This window comes from Cavia porcellus, unplaced genomic scaffold, assembly GCF_034190915.1.
Source record: "Cavia porcellus strain 051 isolate PalLab524CR breed Dunkin Hartley unplaced genomic scaffold, mCavPor4.1 scaffold_1, whole genome shotgun sequence".
Lineage (NCBI taxonomy): Eukaryota > Metazoa > Chordata > Mammalia > Rodentia > Caviidae > Cavia > Cavia porcellus.
This window is the reverse complement of record NW_026947484.1, coordinates 96020515-96043489: the sequence shown is the minus strand read 5'-3', so window position 1 is coordinate 96043489 and position 22975 is coordinate 96020515. Positions and strand designations below refer to the sequence as shown.

General features: G+C 39.4%; 1 protein-coding gene across 1 annotated transcript; it reads left to right on the top strand.

Moving 5' to 3' along the window:
• Positions 1-3744: 3744 nt before the first annotated feature.
• Positions 3745-4308, top strand: LOC134471658 (interferon alpha-4-like). The gene has a single exon (XM_063231114.1). The coding sequence runs from the start codon at positions 3745-3747 to the stop codon at positions 4306-4308; it is 564 nt and encodes a 187-aa protein (XP_063087184.1).
• The last annotated feature ends 18667 nt before the right edge of the window (positions 4309-22975 follow it).

Here is a 22975-nt window from a genome sequence, read left to right as displayed (position 1 = left end):
ATAGATAGATAGATAGATAGATAGATAGAGATATAGATCTCTCTCTCTCTCTCTCTCTCTATATATATATATATATATATATATATATATATATATATAGCACAGCTCCTAAAGTGATAGAGGTTGAACAACCCTACATCCATTTCATGATGATTTCACTGCTTAAAGAAGTCACATAAATTATAGATATGAAGGCTAAAAAGGAAATGGGTCAGTTAATAAAACCTATATTTCTGAGTTACGAAAGGTTAGACAAGAGAATACAACAATGAAAAAAGAACATTGGGAAGAGTCTCTGGCAAAAAGCATTGAACCAGGGACTCAAAATACATTTGGATTTCAAGCTTAATAAAGCTGTAATTTTGAAGGTCAAATTTCAGGCATCCAATGAAAATAGAGAATTTAAAGCCCTCTCAGTTGACATACATAAAAGTATCAAGTCATTATTCAGCATTTTTGTATGAGGAGATCCAAAAAGCTCCAAAAGATAATTCACTGTGATTACATTAGTGCAGATCCATTGAAAAAAAAACAAAAGTCAAAGGCACACTAGCTTCAGTTCTATGCTGTTTTTGTGAAATTGTTTTCTACTTCTGCAAAAATACTCTTTTCATCCCAATCCCTCTTCTCTACATCTATTGTGACACTGCACAGTATTTGAGACCAAATACTTAAGGGAACTTAGTATAATCAAAACAGAAGCCAAGGCTATTTCCCTATAAATAAAAGTTTCTCAACTGAGTCATCTTGCAACATGCCCCACTCTTCAATTCTCCAGGTATCCTACAATTTTCATGGCACTAATCTCTGTAGAGAAACTTTAGAGCTGTGAAATCTGAGCCATAGCTTTCTCATTCCATTCTATTCAGTTCCTTATTTCATTTATCTTCAGCTCATGTCCTCAGACTTATAGCTAGGGTGCACAAAATTTTACCAAATATATTCAAATTAATGAACATATACTCTGAAGACAAAAACTAGACAACAAGACATGTCCATGGAATGAACAAGGTTACTAAGCACCATGTCTGACTTAACCAAATAGCACTTTTCAGACAAGGACAATGAGGAGATCTGAAGAGAAAGAAGCTGCCATTTCACCAGAAGGAGTCAACTTACTGGAACATACAGATCAGTCCAGAGGCAGCTCTGGGTCTTTTGTTCAGAAATATCCCCAGATAGCAGGTGACAGTTGAAGATTCAGACTGGTATTTTCTCTCATGTTGGAGTCAACAGTGACTGCATAGTTCCTGGGCTCCCTGTGCTTTCATGGTTCCTGTTGTAAATGGGAATAAGAGTGGAACTGCTCAGTGTGTGCCTTAGTCACTGATGTCTCCATTGGCCTAATGGTCTCGGCACAGGAGAGGCTTTCACTGAGTACGAAACCCTAGGTTCCTGTTGTCAGGAACAAATGAGAATTGATTGATTAAGTGCTAAGTTTAATGTCTGACTTACAACCAGCAATAGGGAATAATCACTTATCTTTGAGCCATAAGTTCTTGCTACATTTACCTGCTTTGCTTCAAACATCTTCCTACGCTTTCAACAAAAACTTGTTCTCCATCTTGCTGGGTATGAAGGATTAAGTTGCATTTGTCATTAATTCCCCCAGCAGGATATTCCTTTCCCACTCTCATTATTTTTTTGACTTTGACACACAATTTTGTTTTCTATTTGTCAACAGTCAGCACATTAAAAAAAGAAACAACTGTTACTTTCTATGAAAAAGGAAGTGTGAATATCTCTTCTGATTACTGATACAAAACAATGAAATAGCCTGTTTACTTTTGTACACCTACATCATTGAGTTATTTGAATCCTAATGCGAATTTTGAAAAGATCAATCTGATCCAAATCAGTATGAATAACATTTTCAAACACGTATTTTCTTGGGTATGATATAACTCCCATGTGTGTCAAAATTCATTAGTCACACTATGAACAGCCTGAGGTATTACAATGCACTGTAGTCCTACAAATGCAATTCTTAAGTTAATACAGTTCCTTAGAACTTATTTTGGGTAGAGTTGCATATAATTTGAAAGACAGACACATATTTGCATGAAAGATATTCAAAGTACCTGCTGCAATTCTCTGGACCATAAATGAGTTTGGTTAGATTTTTCTCTCCATTTTATACTTGAGTTCTGCTTCTCTAACTATTGGGCAGCCACAGATTTTTTTTGTATTGATTCTCAGTGCACTTCAGATTAGATCTTGCACTGAGGATCAAGTCTTAATATATTCTGGGTTATGTGAAGGAAAGAGAAAATTATTTCGTATTTACTTCTATGAACCATAATGGACACATCAAGAATTATGTTCAGTTTAGAGAAGAAACAGTATTTACTATATCTAAATGAGAGTCTATCACCTAAACATGTCAAAGTTGTATTTCCTCATATTAAACAAATTAAAGTATTTTATACTAACAATGGAAGTTAAATATATAGTATATTTAAGTATTTTAGCAATTTTGAAAGATACTATAGTAATTTAACTTTTACATTTTGAAAAATAGGTACATAATATGATTCATTGTAATTTATAGAAGTATATATATGAACCAGAATAACTAAAATATAAGAACATGTATACTATTATATAAGAAAATACCAGAAGACATACATTATAGTAAAAGTATAACATTTTTGAAGTTGTTAATTATCAATAAGCAGATACCATTTTACTTTTCTTTTTATAGGCATGTTTGCAGTATATATTTACATGCTTGAGAAAGGTGATACACGTACATCATATATCTTAAATTCTTTCCTTCTTTTTTTTTTTTTTTTTTTTTTTTTTGCTATGGAAGATGGGAATTCATGACCTTACACTTACCAAGTAGTGCCTGTGCTCCTGAGCGAAATCCCTAGCACTTGATTCGTTTTTCCATCACTTTCCTCTCCTTAACCTTCCCCACCCCTTTGTCCCCTTACCTTTAAGTAGCATCTACTTTCCTAGCTCCTACATCTTTTATATTTTTATCATCTATAATCTCTTCTTCTCATGTAAGGGAAACTACAATATTCAGCTTGTGTGTTTGATTTGTTTTACGTGACATCAGGGTCTCAAGTTCATCCACTTTCCCAGAAACCTCTTCTGTCTAATTTTTCTTTATAGCAGAGTAGTGCCCTGTGGCATGTAAATAGCACCCTGGCTTACTCATTCATCCAATGAACTTATAGAGTACTACCACGATTTAGGTATCATGAATCAGGCAGTGATAGCTTTTAAATTTCACATTCAGCCTAAATTTCTGTTTGTTCAAGTGTAATATTGTTCTTAAATAAAATAGTTTCATGGTCTTATTATGTGTATTTCAAAGGTACGAATCCACTACATAAATATATTGTACACTCTTCATATACATATACACATACATATACATATACATAAATATAGTACATAGAGATGATATCTTATAAGTCATATCCCAGTCAATGGATTTTAATGAGAACTTAATTTAGGAAAACACCCACAACTTCACTGTATATATCATGTGCAGTGAAGGCACTGATGAAAACGAAGAGGGTGAGAAACTTCACTCAAAATCCCAGTACAGAAAGCAAAAAGGAACAGGAAAACAGAAGTAGAAAATAAAGGAAGGGCATTCAGAAAGTGAAGCTGATGAGTTCCCTATTTAAGTGGTCTGAACACAGCAGGCCTTCAGAGAACCCACAGGCAAAGGTTCAAAATCACACAATCCACCTCAGTTAGCCCAGCAGCATCACCAGGATCCTTATGGCCTGTCCATTGTCTGAATTGGTGGCCCTGCTGGTGTTGATCATCATGGCATCATGCTCTCTGGCCTGCACCCTGCCTCAGACCTACAGCCAGAGGAATGCCAGGGCCCTGCTTCTCCTGGAACAAATGAAGAGAATTTCCACTTTCTCCTGCCTGAAGCACAGACAGGACTTTGGATTGGCTCAGCTGAACTTTGATGGCAAGCAGGTCCAGAAGGCTCAGGCCCTCTCTCTCTTCCATGAGATTACCAGGCAGACCTTCAACCTCTTCGCATCAGAGGACTCATCTGCTGCCTGGAACCAGAGTCTCCTTGACACCTTCTGCAATGGCCTCCATCAACAGCTGAGTGACCTGCAGGCCTGCCTGACCCAGGAAGTGGGGCTGGAAGAGCCTCTCCTGATGCATGAGGACTCCAGACTGACTGTGCGGAAATACTTCCACAGGATCACTGTCTACCTGAAGGAGAAGAGCTATAGCCCTTGTGCCTGGGAGGTGGTCAGAGCAGAAATTGTCAGATCCTTCTCTGCATCAGAAAAACTGGCAAGAAAGATGCAAGACTAAAGAATGAGTCTGAGTTTAACATGGAAATGGTTGTGATCAACCTTATCACACTTTCACAGTTCTACCATTTGAAGACTCTCATTTAGGTTCTCTCTATAACATGCTTTATTTGTCCAAAGTTTTCAGGAGTACTAGGCAACACTGTGTTCATCTGTTCCTGGAGATGTTCTTGCAAATGACCTGGGAAGGACAGAGCAGTATTTATTTATCTCCTTTAAGATTTATTCATTTATTTATTTATGACATTATCTTTGTACACAAAACATCATGCATGCAGTTACTTTAATAAAACGTGTTGTGTTCTTTATATTACTCAACTTGTATTTTTCTTTTGCCATGCAGTGTAACATAGAAAAACACCATCTGTTTATTCTTTAAAGGATACTTCAGCTCTTAATGTGACCATTTATCAAAGCTTGGAAGATAGTCTTAAATACTTATTGCCATAGAACTCAAGGTTTAAGGAAACATTATCCTCTGGACTGCTATCTAATTCAGCTCACCCAACAGGGGTGACAATGAAGCCACCTTAAAAATTTGCAGAGACTGAGAGGTGTTCCAGGACACACCAATGAGTCACAAAGCACAAGAAAACTTATTTATGGAGGTGGTGCAACTCGGTAATTTGTTTCTTTGTATGTTGTCTATATGTCTATACGTCTATATGGAATAAGATGGAATCTCCAAGCAAGTTTAATTTGCATTTTTTAGTGACCAGTGATAATGACCATCTTTTAAATAAATGTAATGCGTACTTGTGGTACTTCTTCCGAGAAGATTCCTATTCTATATTTTTTGAAATTTGTCTTTTATTTTGAGAGTCTAATTTTTTAACCCTTTATATATGCTTCATATTAATGCTCCTCGAGTTGTAGCTGGCAATACTTTTTGTTGGGAGCCGCGTCTGTGATAGCTCGCCTTGCGCGGCGGACGTGCGGCCTGTGGTAAAGAGCAAAGCCTGAGGTAGATTACCCCTCCCATCGAATATGTTAGTTTCCTGCTTACCGCGTAAACAACCCGCTCAACAATATAGTCTGCCTGGCAACTGATGATGTTAGCCAATCAGCTTGCCTTGCTTACTTTAACATGATTGGACACTGTACCCGTATATATACCGGTGCCACCCCTGGGCGGAAGAAGAAGCCAGATAGAAGCCCGGAAGTAGAAGCCCAAAAGGAGCCGCGGAGAGCGGACCGGTAGAGGCTTTGGGGCAGACTGAAGCACAAAAGGAGCCGCGGGGAGCGGACCAGAGGAGGCTTCAGCTGGGAGAACCCAGGGCAGGCTGTACGGAGAAGGAAAATAAAAAGAAAAGGTTGTCCACTACCAGACTTTGTCGTGTGTCCTTCCTGCCGGCCGGGAGCGGACATCGACATTTGGAGGCCCGCCCGGGGACTGATCACCCCCGAGACGTGGAAGTGGACAACGCTCCAGTACAGAGCTGCGAGACAGGTGAGTTGGGGATAAGCCTGGGCTCTGGGTGGCGCGCACCTACAGGGCTTTTAGACTCCCCTCAGGCTCACGCGTAAGTGGCGGATTCCTTGGGCCTCACGCGGTGAGTAACATATTAAAAGATGGGAAACATGTTAGGTAGCAACACTAAGAGCGAGGGTGGTTGTGGAGAAAGCTCTCAAGAGCTTACAAAAGTACGCAGGGTATCTGAGCAGGCCCAGTCAGGGAGCTCCCGAGAGGGGTCCGTCAAGGGGAACAAGGATGCTAAGGAGGAGGACGGGGCTCTAGCCTCGGAGTCGTCTGACTCCGAGGACGAGGGAAAGTTGAATGGCAAGGAGGCCAAAGAGACCAGCTGTCAGGAGCCCAAGTCGCTCGATAAGGAGTCGCAGGGTTCTTTTCCAGCGTTGCCCCGCGAATTGCGCTCTGCTCAACCTGGTCTGCGGAGGAGTAGAGAGCTCCTGAGCGCTCCCCGGCGCGAGAGGGAGGCGAAGCCTTCCGCCCCACCTTGGGGGCCGTTTCCGGAGGCGATCCCTCGCCACGAGGCGGCCGCCTGGGAGCTCCCTCCCCTTTCGCCAGAACAGGAAGTGATGCACGGGCCCCCATTTTCCGCCTAATCACGGCCGCCGTCTTATGCTCCGCCGCCGGCGGGTCGGTATTTTTACAGGCGGCTTTGGCAGGGGGGACGCTTGTCTCATGAGGTACATCCACCTGGGATAGATAGTGGCCCCTACGAGATATTTCCTGTACAAGTAGCTATGGGCCAGGGACGCAATGTATGGGAGACTTTTGAGATAAAGCAGATTAGAGAACTTAAAAATGCAGTTACAACCTTTGGGCCGACTGCGCCTTACACCATTGCCATGCTGGAGAATCTGTCTTCTGGGCCCCTCACCCCCGCGGACTGGATTCAGCTGGCAAAGGCCTGTCTGCCCTCGGGCAGTTACCTGGATTGGCGAGCCTGGTATGCAGAGTTCTCTGCCGAGCAGGCTGAGAAAAACGCCAATCGAGGAAACCGGGGGTGGAACAAGGAAATGCTTATGGGAGAAGGTCGGCACGCTGATGACCAGACCCAGTTCCCCGGCGCTGTCTATGAACAAATCAATGCCATAGGGCTCCGCGCCTGGAAACAGGTAAGTGGTGCCGGAACAGCCTCCTTGTGTCTTTCAAAAATAATTCAGGGTACCACAGAGCCATTTGTTGACTTTGTGGCCCGAATGCAAGATGCTGCCGATAAGATATTTTCTGATCCGGGAGTGGCTCGACCGCTGGTAAGGCAGCTGATTTTCGAACAGTGTACAAAGGAGTGCAAGGCAGCGATAGCTCCTCATAAGAACAAGGACCTCAATGCCTGGATTAGGATATGCAGAGAGATAGGGGGGCCGCTCTCCAACTCGGGAGTGGCTGCTCTCCTGGCCGCGGCTGTACAGCAGAGGGGACCTCGCGGGTTAGAAGGGGAATGTAAGGCTAAAGGGTGTTTTGCCTGCGGGGAGCCAGGACACATTAAACGTCATTGCCCAAACAATGCAGATGCTAGGCCTCGCCCTAGGAATGAAGAACCATATGTTTGTGGGCGATGCAAAAAGGGATCACACAAAGCTGAGGAGTGTAGGTCGGTCTTTGATGCTCAGGGCAACCGTATTTGTGGACGAGATGCTAGAGGGCCAAAAAACGGCCAGAGGGGGCCCCCTTCACAGGCAGGCCCCCGCCCCAGAGACAGGACAGCTCAGGATGGCAGCCTTCAACAAGGGCCACCCCTGGGTCAGCAGGTGTGGACCTCAGTGTCGCCTCCAGACTTATACAGAAGGTCACCATTAGGATGGATGGCGTTAGGACCCTAAATGACATGCAAAAGCTATTGGGAGACATTAATTGGATTAGGCCATATTTACATATACCAAATTCAGATCTCAAACCCCTGTTCGACCTTCTAAAGGGAGACCCAGATATAGCCTCCCACAGGAGGCTCACTCCTGAGGCAAGAGCTGCCTTACAGAGAGTGGAAAAAGCCTTAGGTGGGGCTACCTTACACAGAATTGAACCAGGGCGACCCTTTGATGTCTGTTTGCTACAGACTAGTCTACAGCCTACAGCGGTGATTTGGCAGAAAGGACCACTACTGTGGATACACCCTAAGGTCTCACCTGCAAAAGTCATAGAGCATTACCCGGAGGCAGTCGCTTCATTGGCCCTTGAAGCGCATGATAGAGCTGTCCAACATTTTGGCTCAGGACCACAAGCCATCCGAGTACCCTATACCGCCAGCCAGATCAAGACCCTGGCTGCCTGCATAGATACTTGGGCCATTCTGAGATGTGTTTTCCATGGGGATATAAACAATCAATACCCTAAAGACCCTATCTTGTCATTTGTCACTCAGCACCCTATAATTTTTCCAAAGGTTACTGCCTCTGAGCCATTAGTCCCAGCAACTACAATATACACAGATGGCTCCAAGACGGGGATAGGCGCCTATGTGATCCTAGGCAAGCCCCCGGTTACCATACAATTTGAACCAGATCAGCCTCAGGTGGTGGAACTGCAGATCGTTAAAATGATTCTTGAACGGTTCTCAGAGGCCATTAACATTGTCTCCGATTCTAGGTATGTGGTCAATGCTATGCAAGTGCTTGAGACTGCCGGTTTAATTAGATCCACTTCCACAGTGGCTGGGCTGTTCCTGTCTATCCAGACATTGCTTCAGAACAGACACCATAAGGTCTTCACCACCCACATAAGAGCACATACATCCCTGCCAGGGCCCATGGCACAGGGGAATGCGGCTGCTGACACTGCCACTCGCCCGTTATGGATTTTTACCTTACTAACACCAATCGAGCGAGCCCGTGCCTTCCATGATAAATTTCATGTTAATGCCAGGACACTAGCAAACCATTTCCATGTTTCTAGAGCAGATGCACGAGATATCGTGCGACTATGTGACTCCTGTGCCACATACAAACCTGCCATACCGATGGGAGTAAACCCTCGAGGTTTGATCCCTGGTGATGTTTGGCAGATGGACATCACACATATACAGGAGTTTGGGACTCTTAAATATGTTCATGTTTCCACAGACACCTGTTCTCACGTCATATTTGCAACAGCAGAAACAGGTGAAAAAGTGTCTAATGTGATCAATCATTGCCTGGCGGCTTGGGCCGCATGGGGCAAACCAAAAATATTAAAAACTGATAATGGACCAGCCTATATAGGCAAAGCTTTCAATGAGTTCTGCAAAATGATGGAGGTTCAATTAAAACATGGTATCCCATACAATCCCCAAGGTCAAGGAATCATTGAGAGGGCTCATAGAAGCCTCAAAGAAATTTTACAAAAACAAAAAGGGGGAGTAGGCCAAGGCCTGGCCCCAAAGGCACGATTATCCATGGCACTATTCACACACAATTTTTTAAATTTAAATAATGATAATCGCCCCCCAGCTGTGGAGCACTGCAACCCTTCCCCCAACCATAAAGGGTGGGTGAAGTGGAAAGATGTCCTGACAGGACAATGGATGGGCCCGGATCCAGTGGTCAGCTGGAACCGAGGCGCGGTTTGTGTTTTCCCACAGGAACCGGGACGAGAACCACTGTGGATACCGGAGAGACTGACACGGGCAACAAAGCCCTCGACTGAAGATCAGACCTGCCCTACTGGAGATCCATCACAGACCAACCAATAAGATGAATAGAAATAGCGGTAGCCCGAAATGGACAAGAAGATCCTCAGGCATATGCATGGCTTGCTCAATTGGCCCACGACCGAGTCTAGATATGGCGGGCATCCCTCATTCTCCTCCATAAGGTGACAATACACAGCAGGGTAGGTGAGTCAATGACGGGTAAGAGCGTGCCTCCCCAGCACGACTCGACCTAAGCCAGGCCCTACCCCATCCTGCACGTAAGCCGCTGGACTGTTAGATGCTGCCCAGGTCTAAATTTCTCTCCGAGGGGATTTCTTTACGGAGAGAAAATGAGTGCAAGCTTGTGTGCATCCAGGTTCCGTCCAGTTTGTGCCTGGCCCTAGAAAAAGGACGAGGGCCTCAGGGCCTTGGCAGACCATGGCATGGCCAACCAGGGTCTAAGCCAAGGACCTACGGTGGGCCTACACATAGGGCATAAGCCTCTGCACCCAGTCCAGGAAGGGCTACGATGCGCACATTCATAAAAAATAAAATAGGGGGAGATGTTGGGAGCCGCGTCTGTGATAGCTCGCCTTGCGCGGCGGACGTGCGGCCTGTGGTAAAGAGCAAAGCCTGAGGTAGATTACCCCTCCCATCGAATATGTTAGTTTCCTGCTTACCGCGTAAACAACCCGCTCAACAATATAGTCTGCCTGGCAACTGATGATGTTAGCCAATCAGCTTGCCTTGCTTACTTTAACATGATTGGCCACTGTCACCCTATAAAAGTGAATGCCTCTCCCGCCACGAGACAGGAAGCACAGAGAGAGATAGAGAAAGTCCACCGGCGAGAAAGGGCTGGTGGCAGAGTGGAGGCCTCCCGGGGCCCACGCGGAGACAAATAAAGGCAAGGTTGCACACCGCCAGACTTTGTCGTGTGTCCTTCCTGCCGGCCGGGAGCGGACATCGACAACTTTTTATTCTGTAGGTTATTTAATCATTGTGCTTGAATCTAATATGCTCAATTGCAAAGAGAAAATTACAGTGAACTCCATGTGAGTGTTTTCACGGGCACAGAATACAGCCAAATCTCCCTTCTATCCATAAATAATTAGTCCAGCTGTATTCTCATATAATGCTGATTTTAAAACTTTTTCAAAGGAATTGCATTTTGGTGACTTGTGGGTGTGACACTACCTTTCATTTGTGCACTATGTATACTAATACTATTTTTAATAGGAAAAAGTAATCAATTTATTTTGGTGCTCATTTTATGAAAAGAATTCTTTCCCAAAGTCTAACTCCACAATTTACATGCTGGACATATTTCACTCTTTTCAGTTCCCACGATCACAAATACAGTGAGGACAAAGATCACGGAGAACATTATAAAATTAAAGTTCTATCCTTAACACAAGCAGATATGCAGAAAGCATGATCATGTGACTTCCAGCAGGACCATGAGTAACACTGATACAAAACAGAAGAATGAATCTTTCATTTCTAAAGAGAGCCTTTATTTCATGAACGGCTAATCCTAGTACTCTGGAGTGTTGAGGCAGGAGAACTGAGCAATCAAGTCCAACACAGGTAATTTAGCAATTTAGCAAGACCCACTCTCTAAACAAAAACAAATTGAGGGCTGAAGATGTAGTCTAGTGAAAAGACCACCCATTATATCTTCACTACAAACAAATAAACAAAGTAAAGATTGATTGACCTCCTGAGATAAAAGGGAATCAACTAACATATACCTATTGAATGACATAATCCCTCCATGTAGAGGTATCATATAAATACTAGAGAGGTATTCTAAAAGGGAAATTGGCCAGTTTTTAAAGGCCATGCATGAAGAAGAATGAGGAAATTTCAGGCAAACTGGACCAGAGCTTCACAATTCATTGGTGTTGCAGTGCGAACTGGTACGCTAAGTATTCTATGTCAAATTTTGAAATTCAAATGCAAATCGAGGCTGCAATCCCATATGAATGAATACACGTAACGCAATGAAATAATTGGTCACCATTTCTGTGCGTTTGACGAGAATCCATGCCTTCAAAGGAAGATCCTGAAGCTATCATTTTGAAAAAGAACACACAAAGGCTCCATTTCAATGTTCTTTTTGGCAAAACTATCTTCCACCACAACAAAAATACTTTTTCTTCCAATGCCTCTTCTCTACCTCTGTCATGATTCACCCCAGTATTTGAAACCAATGCTAAATATATATCAGTATAATCAGTACAGCAGATAAATGGTTACATACAAATAAGGGGCACTGAGCAGCTGAGCCGGCAGCTGTCTAGAACGATCTTCTTCAGAGTCACTCTTATGTAATGTGCTGGACTCGCCTTATTTCTCAAGCAACACTTCCCTTTCATTACCACTCATCCATTGAGTGATGCTTGCCAGATGTGTGAGCTCTGAGCCTCAGTTCCTTGATTACATTCACATTTAGTTCATGTGTTGGGATTTTATTCATTTATTTTTTGGGCAGTGGGGATTGAACTCACAATCTCACACTACACTGCCGATTTAAGTTCCCAGCCCCTAGTTCATATCTTCAGACATGAAACCAGAGGGCACACAGTGATTAGAAAATATATTTAGTATTAGGAAGATGCATTTTGAATAAAACAAACAAGTTAGGAAGTCATATGAATAGATTGGACAAGGTTTTGAGATAATCTGTCTAAATGAAGCAAATGAACTTTGAGTCAATGAGAGTCAAGAGAGCTAGATAGAAAAAGTCTGGCATTCCACAGGCAGGAAGACACTTACTAGATAATACTGATCATTTAGAGGCAGCTCTGATTCTCCTGGCCAAAAATATCCCTAGAGAACAGTTAAGGGTTAGTGACTCAGACTGGCAATTTTTTTCTCACAATGGAGTAAATAATGGCTGCACATTTCATGTGTTAGCTGTGCTTTCATGTTTCCTGTGGTAAAAGGGATTAAGAGGGGGATCTTTTGGTGTCTTGTATCTTTACTGATGTTTCCACTGGCGTAAAAGCCAGGGACAAGGCAGGATTTCTACATATATGAAAAATGAGAGCAGTGCTCAAGATGTTCCATCATGATTGATTTTCTAAGTGGTAAGAGCAATATTTGACTTACAAGAAACATTTACAAAATTTAATGCTTTATGCCTTTTACTAATATCCACATTTTAACTGAAATGAACTAAGTGGGGGTAAGTGTACTTTGAAACAAACATTTTATTTGCTTCTTTCCTGACATGATAATAGGAATATTGATGTCTGAGTTTAATTATCTTCTAGGTGAAACCTTGACAAAACTAACACTGCTTCTTATCCAGAGAGAATGTTATGCTGTGACAAATTTCAGCTTTTGTGTATCAAATTTTGAATTGGTTGATGTGCTTCCTTGCCTCTCTGTGATGACAGAATGCACCAAATATAAACTCCATTCCGAACCAGTGAATCATCATTTAGCTTTCAAGCAAGGGTTCTTCCACATTATCTACATTGATTCAAACCTCTGTTTGTGCTTTTCCCTAAATTTTGTTTTCCTACTTCTTGGGCACAAGAGACTAAGTGACATTTGTCTCTAATATCCAGCAGGACATTCTTTTCCTACTTTCATTATGCTTTACACATTGGCACACATTTTTGTTTTTTATTCATCCACCGTTAGCAGATATCTGTTCTATTGCATGATACACAGGATAATCATGTAGATGTACATCATTCAGGTATTTGAATCTAGTGTAAGATTGATCCAAATCAATATGAAAAACATTGTTGCAAACATGGATTCTCTTTGAGATGCTATAACACCCATTTATCTAAATTAATTAGTTGGACTATTAATTAATTAGTTGAACATTCAGAGGTACTACAATGGTTCTAGAAACACAACTCTAAGGAAATATTATCCCTTAAAATATCAGAAAAGGGAAGGATAGCTCTTGTTCAACAATAGGAAGAACCAACTTGATAAAAATAGCTATAGTCTCAAAATATATGTACAGCTTTAAAATACCAATAGCATACATATTAACATTTTTGTACAGCTATCCCAAATACCATTAACATACTCCAAAGAACTAGATAAAACATTTCTAAACTTGATTTGGAGCCAGAAGAGGCCTAGAATAGCAAAAACAATTCTGGACAGCAAAGGCAAGGAAAGGAGAATTACATGTCCTGACTTGAAATTGTACTACTAAACTACCATGATAAGAACTACGGCATGTTGGTAAACAAAAAGAAAGAAAGAAAAAGAGAGAGAGAAAAAAAAAAGGAAGAAAGAGTCCAGTTGAATTGATCAGAAGATGTATAAACAACTCCAAAAACATTCAGACATGTTATGTTTGACAAAGGAGCTAAATATATTCAATGAATAAAAGATAGTCTTGTTACCAGATAATGCTAGAAAAACTAGCTTTCCAAATGTCAAATACTAGTACTAGGTCCAGCTCCAAATCATGCACTGACGTAAAACTGAAATGGATCAAATATTAAAATATTAAAATATCTAAATATTAAAGTGGAAATACTAAATCTGCTGAAAGGGAGAATATACAGGACTCTTTGAAACATAGGTATAGGCAAAATTTCATGATCAGAACACTGATCACACAGCAAATAACAAAAAATTCAATAATTGAGATATCATTATATTAAAAGACTTAACATAACAAAGGAAATCACCAATGGAATGAAAAGACAACAAGCCACACAGTGGAAAAAATTTTCAACCGGTTATTCTTCAAAGGACTTATATCTGTAACATCTAGAGAATTAAAAGAAATTAGAACCACCCAAAATTAAAGACCCAGTTCAAAACTGGACACCTCTCAGGAATAACACTTGTCAGATGAAGAAATTCAAATCACAAACAAATATATGAAAAATGTTCAACATGACTGGATATTATAGAGATGCAATTAATATTATGCTGTCATACAATTTTCCCCCAGATAATGTGAGCATCAACTAGAAATCCACTAATATGTGGGGGAAGTGGGAAAAGGGAACGATGCTCCACATTGATGGGAGTGCAGACTGGTACAACAACTGTGGAAATCAGCATGGAGACTTCTCAAAAAAATAGGATTACAGGTTCCATTTGAGTGAGCTATTTGCTTTCTGAGCTTTTCCCTATGCCACAGTGATATATGCACACCCAAGTATACAGCATCACAGTTTGTAATAGCTAATTCTTGGAAACAAACCAGGGTTCATCAACTGAGGAACAAATAAACAAGTTGTGCGGGTTTTTTTTAAATACCTCAAAAACTATTAAAGCAAGAAAAGATTGAGCCATTTCTAAGTAAATAGATATAATTTGACAACATACTCTTAAGAAAAATAGATCAGACTCGTGTGTGTAATCGCTGCATTGTCCCCTAGATAAACTGAAAAAGTAAATAATGATCGAAATACACAATAGATATTGTGAAACCGAAGGAATGTTCCAAAAGGAAGAGAGCAACTGAGGTGGGGAAAGGCAGAAAGAAAGGAAGGGAAAAGGAAAAAAATGATTACAAAAAGATCATATAAAAAATTTGTAAATAGCACAGGGAAGAGATGTTGAAAAGATAAGGGATTGGGAAAAAGGAATCAATGTCAATGCCACCATGTCAAGCCCAAGAAATGAGCTTTTTGTTTTAACTTCTTTTGTTTACCTTATTAACAAATCTACTATCACTATCATTATAGTGAACTCTATCATGCTGAGACAGAATGGTCCTTTATCCCATTCATGCCAAAGAATTCTAATTTTTACTTATGTATGTGTGTTTTGCTGGCTCTAATTGTATGTCTGTGTGTGTGTGTGTGGGTGTGTTCTCACCATGTAGTTCAGGCTGACCTTGAATTCACTATGCAGCCCACACTGGCCCAGCACTCACCAACAATCCTCCTGCCTCAGCCTGGGATTATTGAGGTGTAACACTATATCCAGATCATTGTGAGCCCTACTTTTTAGGAAGGGGACCAAGGTTTAAATATTCCTAAATATTTCAGAATGTACAGATTGCAAGGAGAGAGAATTGGTGTGCTAAAATCTTTTCTCCAGTCAATTAAGATAAAAAATTTCTTCCAGAAAATTTATTCCCTTGAGAAATTTGGACCTTCTCATATGCACGATTAATTTGTGTTTTACAAAGGCTCTTTTACGTAGTCAGACCCTGTTGCTTTTGGACTGTTTATCTTTAAAGCATCCTGCTTCTGAGGAGAATTCAAAATAACTTGAGTTGCCTTGTCTTCATGAAAAGTATCTCCTGTGCTTCGTGCATCATGAGTGTTCAGGGTGAGATGCTTTCAGTGTCAACCTTGTTGGGGCACTTTTCTTGTCTCTACCCTTCTATAAACATAGTGGAACTCTGTAAACATACTGGAACATTTGCATATTCACATGCAAAATACCCCCAAACCTTGTATGAAATCAAAATATTCTCAAAAGGTTCAAAAGTCAACTCAAAATGGTTCACTGTCAGTTAAAGTAAAGGCAGGTATGGCTTGAGTCATTGCTTTGGCTGAAGTCACTCTCTCTGGAACAAAGTATGTTTTTTTTTCTTTTAGCTTGTCACACTAATGAAACAATATGATGTTTATACATGAAAGATATTCATTTGACTAATAAGTATGTCCTCAAGGTGCATGCATTTACCTATAAAATTGTCCAGCTTATTATTCTTTATGGCTGAGTAGTACTCCACTGAATAGAAATACCAGGTCCTTCTTATGCATTCCTCAGTCAATGGGCATTTATGTTGTTTCCAAGATCGGGCTACTATAAACTATACTGCTATAAACATGGGTGCACATATACCACTACAGTATGAAGTTTTTAATTCTTTTGGAAAGATATCGAGAAGGGGAATAGCTGGGTCAAATGGGGTCTCCAACCTAGTTTTTTGAGGAATCTCCACACTGACTTCCACAGTGGTTGCACCCTAGAGTGCATTCCCACCATCAAGGGAGAAAAGTTCTTTTTTCCTCACAACCTCTTTAGGATTTGTAATTGGTGGATTTCTTAGTGTTAGCCATTCTTTCTGAGGGGAGGTGCAGTTTCAGTGTTCTTTAAATTTTCATCTCTCGAATGACTGGTGCTATTGAAATTTTTTTCACATATTTATTTGCTATTTGTACTTCCTCCTCTGTGAAGTGTGTGTTCATCTCAGATGCCCATTTTTGGATTGTTTCTAAATCTGGGAGGACTGATGTTTTTCTTTATATATTTTCAGTTGTAATCCTTTGTCTGAGTAACACTTGGCAAACATTTTCTCCCACAATGTGGGTTGTCTCTTAACTCTGTTGGGAGTTTCTCTTGCTGTGCAAAAGCTTTTTAGTATGACAAGATCCCATTTGCTGATTATTTGCAGTAAGTCCTGTGCAACCTGGATTTTATTCATAAAGTCCCTGCTTGTAACAATGTCTTCAAGAGTTTTACCTACTCTATCTTCCAGCAGACGTAACATTTCTGTTTTTGTATTAAAATCTTTAATCCATTCTGATTTTAGCTTAGTATTTGGTGAAAGATATGAGTCCAGTTTTTTTTAAATTTTATTTAAGAGGAAAAAGAGAAAAACACAAAACAAAACAAAGCGGTGTAAGGGTACACGTAATACAGAACTACAAAAAAAAAAACATAACAGTAAGAAATCACCTGTTAATAGATTACATATTATCATCTTGGAAATAGTTGCTCAAATCACAGTATCAAAGAATACAAAGTAGACATTCAAACAGAGAGACTGCAAACAGCTGTGTTCAATGATCCAAAAACATTAATATAGTCAGCTATTTAACACCCCTAAACACACTTGCTGTTATATCCGTTAGAGCTCTTTTTTTTCCCCTGTCTTTTTTACAACAAAATTTACACATTTTGGATTTTATTACTCCTTAGTTCTTATTACTTTTTTGGGGGGGAGAGTATACAGTCAAATAAGGCAAAACAAAGCTGTCAGTCAAAACCAAGGATAGACATAGCACATGATGTAGAACAGAGTACAAGGTTATCAACAATGGTTTATCAACATTGTCTCTTGTTTCCTTAAAAAGAATTGTCTATCTCATTAGATATAAAGTTGGACAAAACAGTAGAGAACAAGACCAATAAAACTTAGGCATTGTAAACATTACAGGACTTCCAAAGAGACAATAGTCAAACCAGAATGGGCATCTTAGTGAATCTTATTGCCTTCAAAGTAGTTGCCTATACCCTCAAACTTGATACTATCATACAGAATGGAACAGAGTCTAATCAGTCAAAACAAGATCGTGGGAGTATTACAGGACTTCAAAACAAGTTAATAGGAAATCAAAAAGAGTTACTATTATATATCCTAATTTTTTTAAATTTTTCCCCTTAATTAAAACAAACATAAGAAATAACTAAATAATTTTTTTAAAGAATAAGGGAGAGATTGAGATAAAACAGGACATAACAATATAACAATAGAGGTCAAAGCATGACTGTTTCAGCAACCTAGTGCTTCACCACCAAATAACCCGACTTAATAGTAGTTACCATAGTGTCTGTCTTTTTCCTTGAAATATTTGGCTAAAACTTCATATACTATAGCTTCAAATATTTCCATATCAAGAAGCCCAGAATAAAGCCTTTCTAATTAATGAGTGAAAACTTTATAAGGCTTCAAGGCCACATAATGGGGAATCATGATTACCACATATTTTTATATATTTGAATCATTACTTACATTAGGGAAACTATTTGGTATTCACACATGCGAAATTGATTTATTTCACTTATGAGTATGGTCTCAAGCTGCGCCCATTTATTGATAAATATCTCAATGTGATCCTTCTTTATAGCGGAATAATACTCCATTGTATAGAAATACCACAACTTTTTTATCCATTCCTCAGTTGATGGACACTTGGGTTGTTTCCAAGATCTGGCAATTACAAATTGTGCTGCTATAAACATAGGTTCACACATATCACTGTGGTGTGATGCTTTCAGTTCTTCTGGGAATATGCCTAGAAGTGGAATAGCTGGAATAAATGGGATTTCCAATCCCAAGTTTTTGAGAAATCTCCAGACAGACCTCCACAAAGGCTGTACCAGTCTACACTCCCACCAACAGTGCAGGAGAGTTCCTTTTTCCCCACAGCCTCTCTAGCATTTGTTGTTGGTTTTCTTGATCCTGGCCATTCTTTCAGGAGTGAGATGGTATCTCAGTGTGGTTTTTGCATTTCTGTAGTGACCAATGATGATGAGCATTTTTTCATGTATTTATTTGTCATTTGCATTTCTTCATCTGAGAATTGCGTATTCATCTCAGATGCCCATTTTTGGATTGGATCTTTGAATTTTGGAGGTCTGAGTTTTTTTAATTCTTTATATGTTTTAGACAAGAGTCCCTTGTCTGAGAGAGAGTTCACTAAAATCTTTTCCCAGTTTGTGGGTTTTCTCTTCACTATGCTGGAGATTTCTTTTGACATGCAGAAACTTTTTAATAAGAAGTGGTCCCAGTTATTGATTCTGGGAAGTATTTCCTGTGCGGTTTGAGTCCTGTTCATGAATTCTTTACCTACTCCTATGTCTCCAAGGTTTCTACCCAATTTGTCTTCCAATAGATTTAGTGTTTCTGTTTTAATATTCAGATCTTTGACCCATTTAGATTTTAATTTAGTACATGGTGATAGACATGGGTCTAGCTTTAGTTTTCGGCAAATGGAGAGCCAGTTTTTCCAGCACCATTTATTAAAGAGACTGTTGTTGGTCCAGTGAACCTGCTTGGGTCCTTTATCAAAGATAAGGTGGTTGAGTGTGTTTGTAGTTGTGGTTGTATCTTCTAACCTATTCCATTGATCTTTGGCTCTGTTTTGATTCCAATACCATGTTGATTTTACTACTGTTGCTTTGTAGTATAACTTCAAGTCAGGGATTGTGATGCCTCCTGCTTTGTCTTTGCTGCTTAGAATTGCCTTTGCGATTCTAGGTCTCTTCCGGTTCCAGATGAAATTTAGGAGTGATTTCTTTAGATCTATAAGGTATGTTGATGGTATTTCTATCGGGATTGCATTGAATCTGTATAATAGTTTTGGGAGAATGGCCATCTTCACAATGTTTGTTCTTCCTATCCATGAGCAAGGGATGTCTTTGCATTTTCTGAGATCATCTTCAATTTCCTTTTTCAGTGTATTATAATTTTCACTGTATAAGTCTTTCACTTCTTTCGTAAGAGTAATTCCTAAATATTTCATTTTTTTGCTTGCTAGTGTGAATAGTCCAGTTTCTCTTATTTCCCTCTCTGTGATTTTGTTGTTGGTGTATAGGAATGCTATTGATTTCTGAGTATTAATTTTGTATCCAGCCACATTACTGAATTTATTTATTGTATCTAAGAGTCTTTCAATGGAGTTTAGGGGGTCTTCTATGTAGAGTATCCTGTCATCTGCAAACAATGATAATTTAACTTCTTCTTTTCCTGTCTTTACCCCTTTTATTTCTCTTTCTTGCCTAATTGCTCTGGCTAGTACTTCCAGTACTATATTAAATAGGAGTGGTGATAAAGGACATCCTTGTCTTGTGCCCGATTTTAAAGTAAAGGCTTTCAATTTTTGGCCATTTAGTATGATGCTGGCTGTTGGTTTGTCATAAATGGCCTTTATTATATTGAGGTAAAGACCATCTACTCCAATTTTCTGTAAAGTTCTTATCATAAATAGATGTTGGACCTTATTGAAGGCTTTTTCTGCATCTATAGAAATGAACATGCGATTCTTATTTTGGGCTTTATTGATATGGCGGATTACATTTATTGATGTGCGTATGTTGAACCATCCTTGCATTCCTGGGATGAATCCCACTTGGTCTTGGTGTATAATCTTCTTGATGATTTGCTGCATCCTATTTGCCAATATTTTATTGAGGATTTTTGCATCTGTGTTCACTAGGGAGATCGGTCTATAGTTCTCTTTTTTAGTTGGGTCTTTCTCAGGTTTTGGTACTAGAGTAATATTTGCTTCCAGGAATGACTTAGGAAGGATTGCTTCCCTTTGAATTTCATTGAATAGTTTGAGGAGTGTCGGCACTAGGTCTTCTTTGTATTTCTTGTAGAATTCTGCAGTGAATCCATCTGGGCCTGGGCTCTTCTTGATGGGTAAGGACTTAATTACATTTTCAATTTCATTAACAGAGATTGGGTTATTCAACAGTTTTACATCCTCTTAATCTAGCTTTGGTACTTCATATGCTTCTAAGAATCTGTCTATTTATTCTGTGTTATCAAACTTTTGAGAGTAGAGGTTTTCGAAATAGTTGTTGATGATCTTCTGTATTTCTATTGGGTCTGTAGTGATTTCTCCTTTTTCATTTCTTATTGCATGAATTTGAGCTTTTTCTTCCCTTTTGTAAATAAGGTTGGCTAGGGGCTTATCGATTTTATTTATTCTTTCAAAGAACCAACTCTTTGATTCGTTGATTCTTTGGATTGTTTTCTTAGTCTCTATTGCATTGATTTCTGCTCTGATTTTTATAATTTCCTCTCTTCTTTTGGCTTTGGGTTTGACTTGCTCTTCTTTTTCTAGCTGTTTGAGGTGTAGCATCAAGTTATTTATTTGTATTCGTTCTGTTTTCCTGATGTGGGAACTCAGTGCAATAAATTTTCCTCTCAGGACGGCTTTCATTGCATCCCACAGATTCCGGTAAGTTGTATCTGCATTTTTATTTTCTTTTAGGTATTGTTTAATTTCTTCTTTAATTTCTTCTGTGACCCACTGATTACTCAAGAGTGTGTTATTCAGTTTCCATGTGTTTGTGGGATTTTTGCAGTATCTTTTATCATTAATTTCTAATTTCAGGGCGCTATGATCTGATAACATGCAAGGGATAATTTCAACTCTTTTGCATTTGTTTAAATATGTTCTGTGAGCTAATATATGGTCTATTTTAGAAAATGATCCATGTACTGCTGAGGAGATGTATTCTGATGTTGTTGGGTGGAACATTCTGTATATGTCTATCAAACCCATTTGTTCACAGGTGTGATTGAGTTCTGTTATTTCTTTGCTCATTTTCTGTCTGGTTGATCTGTCCCTTGGTGTCAATGGCGTATTAAGGTCTCCTGTTACAATTGTGTTACTGATAATTTGAGTTTTCATTTCTGTTAATAATTGTTTTATATAACTGGGTGCTCTGGAGTTTGGTGCGTATATATTTAAGATAGTTATTTCTTCCTCTTGGAGTTTTCCCCTTATGAGTATGTAGTGACCTTCTTTGTCCTTTATGGTCATTGTTGGTTTAAAGTTCACGTTGTCTGCAAACAGAATGGCTACTCCTGCCTTTTTTTGGATTCCTGCTGCATGAAGAATTGTTTTCCATCCTTTGACTTTCAGTCTGTGAGTATCCTTCTGGGTTAGATGGGTTTCCTGTAAACAGCATATGGTTGGATTTTGTTTCTTGATCCATTCTGCTAGTCTGTTTCTTTTGATTGGTGCATTGAGACCATTTACATTAATGGTTATTACTGTTAAATGCTGGTTAATTGTAGGAATGTTATCTCTCTGCTGTTGCATCTTTATCTTTCTGTTCTGTTTCATTATTTGCTTTGCTTAGTGGTTTTTTCCTTTGTGTATCTAAACTGTCTTTCAATATTTTTTGCAGGGTTGGTTAGGTGTTCATGAAGTTCTTCAGCTGTTCTTTGTCATGGAAGTATCATATTTCACCATCTATTTTGAATGATAGTTTGCAGGATATATCAGTCTAGGTTGGAAATCATTTTGCTTTAGGATCTGGAATACCTCACTCCATGCTCTTCTTGACTTTATTGTTTGTGAAGAGAAGTCTGCTGTGATACTGATAGGTTTTCCTTTGTAAGTGATCTGTCTTTTCTCTCTGACAGCTTTTAATAATCTATTCTTGTGTTGGATTTCTGGGATGGTGATTATTATATGTCTGGGTGTAGTTTTATTTTGGTTATGACTATTTGGAGTTCTATATGCTTCACTGATCCTGATGTCAGTTTCTGATCTCATGCTTGGGAAATTTTCAGCTATTACTTCTCTAAATATCCTCTTGACATCCTTTATGTTGTCTCCTTCTTTTTCATTAATCCCTATCCTTCTTATGTTATTCTTCTTTGCATCGTCTTGCAGTTGTTGAATTGTTGTTTCCTGATTCCTTGTTATTTTTAAACGATCTTTCCTTTCCTGTTCACCAGCTGCAATCCTGTCTTCAAGGTCTGAAATTCTATCTTCAATTTCATTAAGGCGGTTTTTATAGCTTTCAGTGGAGTTTTTTATTTCCTGTATATCTCTGTGCTTCTGCATTATGTATTCTGTTTGTTTCTTATATTGCTCGTCTAGGGATTCTATCTTTTTGTTCAGTTACTCCAATTTTTTATCTGTGTTTTCTTTAGATATATTTAGAATCTCTTTCATTTCTTTTATCATTCCTTCTTTTATCTGGGAGATTATTTCGAGTTTGAATTTCTTTAAAGCTTCCTGGATTTGCTTGTCAATTTCAGTAGCTATTGTGTCCGATATATGAGATGGATGGGATTTATTTTCTTCTATATACATTGCTCCTAGGGTTTTTTGAGATGGGCTGGAGGTTTGAGGTTGTAATTTGGTCTTTTATTTTGTCATTTTC

Excerpts from the sequence above, each read along its gene's own strand:
- LOC134471658 (XM_063231114.1), top strand. The coding sequence starts at position 3,745 with ATGGCCTGTCCATTGTCTGAATTGGTGGCCCTGCTGGTGTTGATCATC.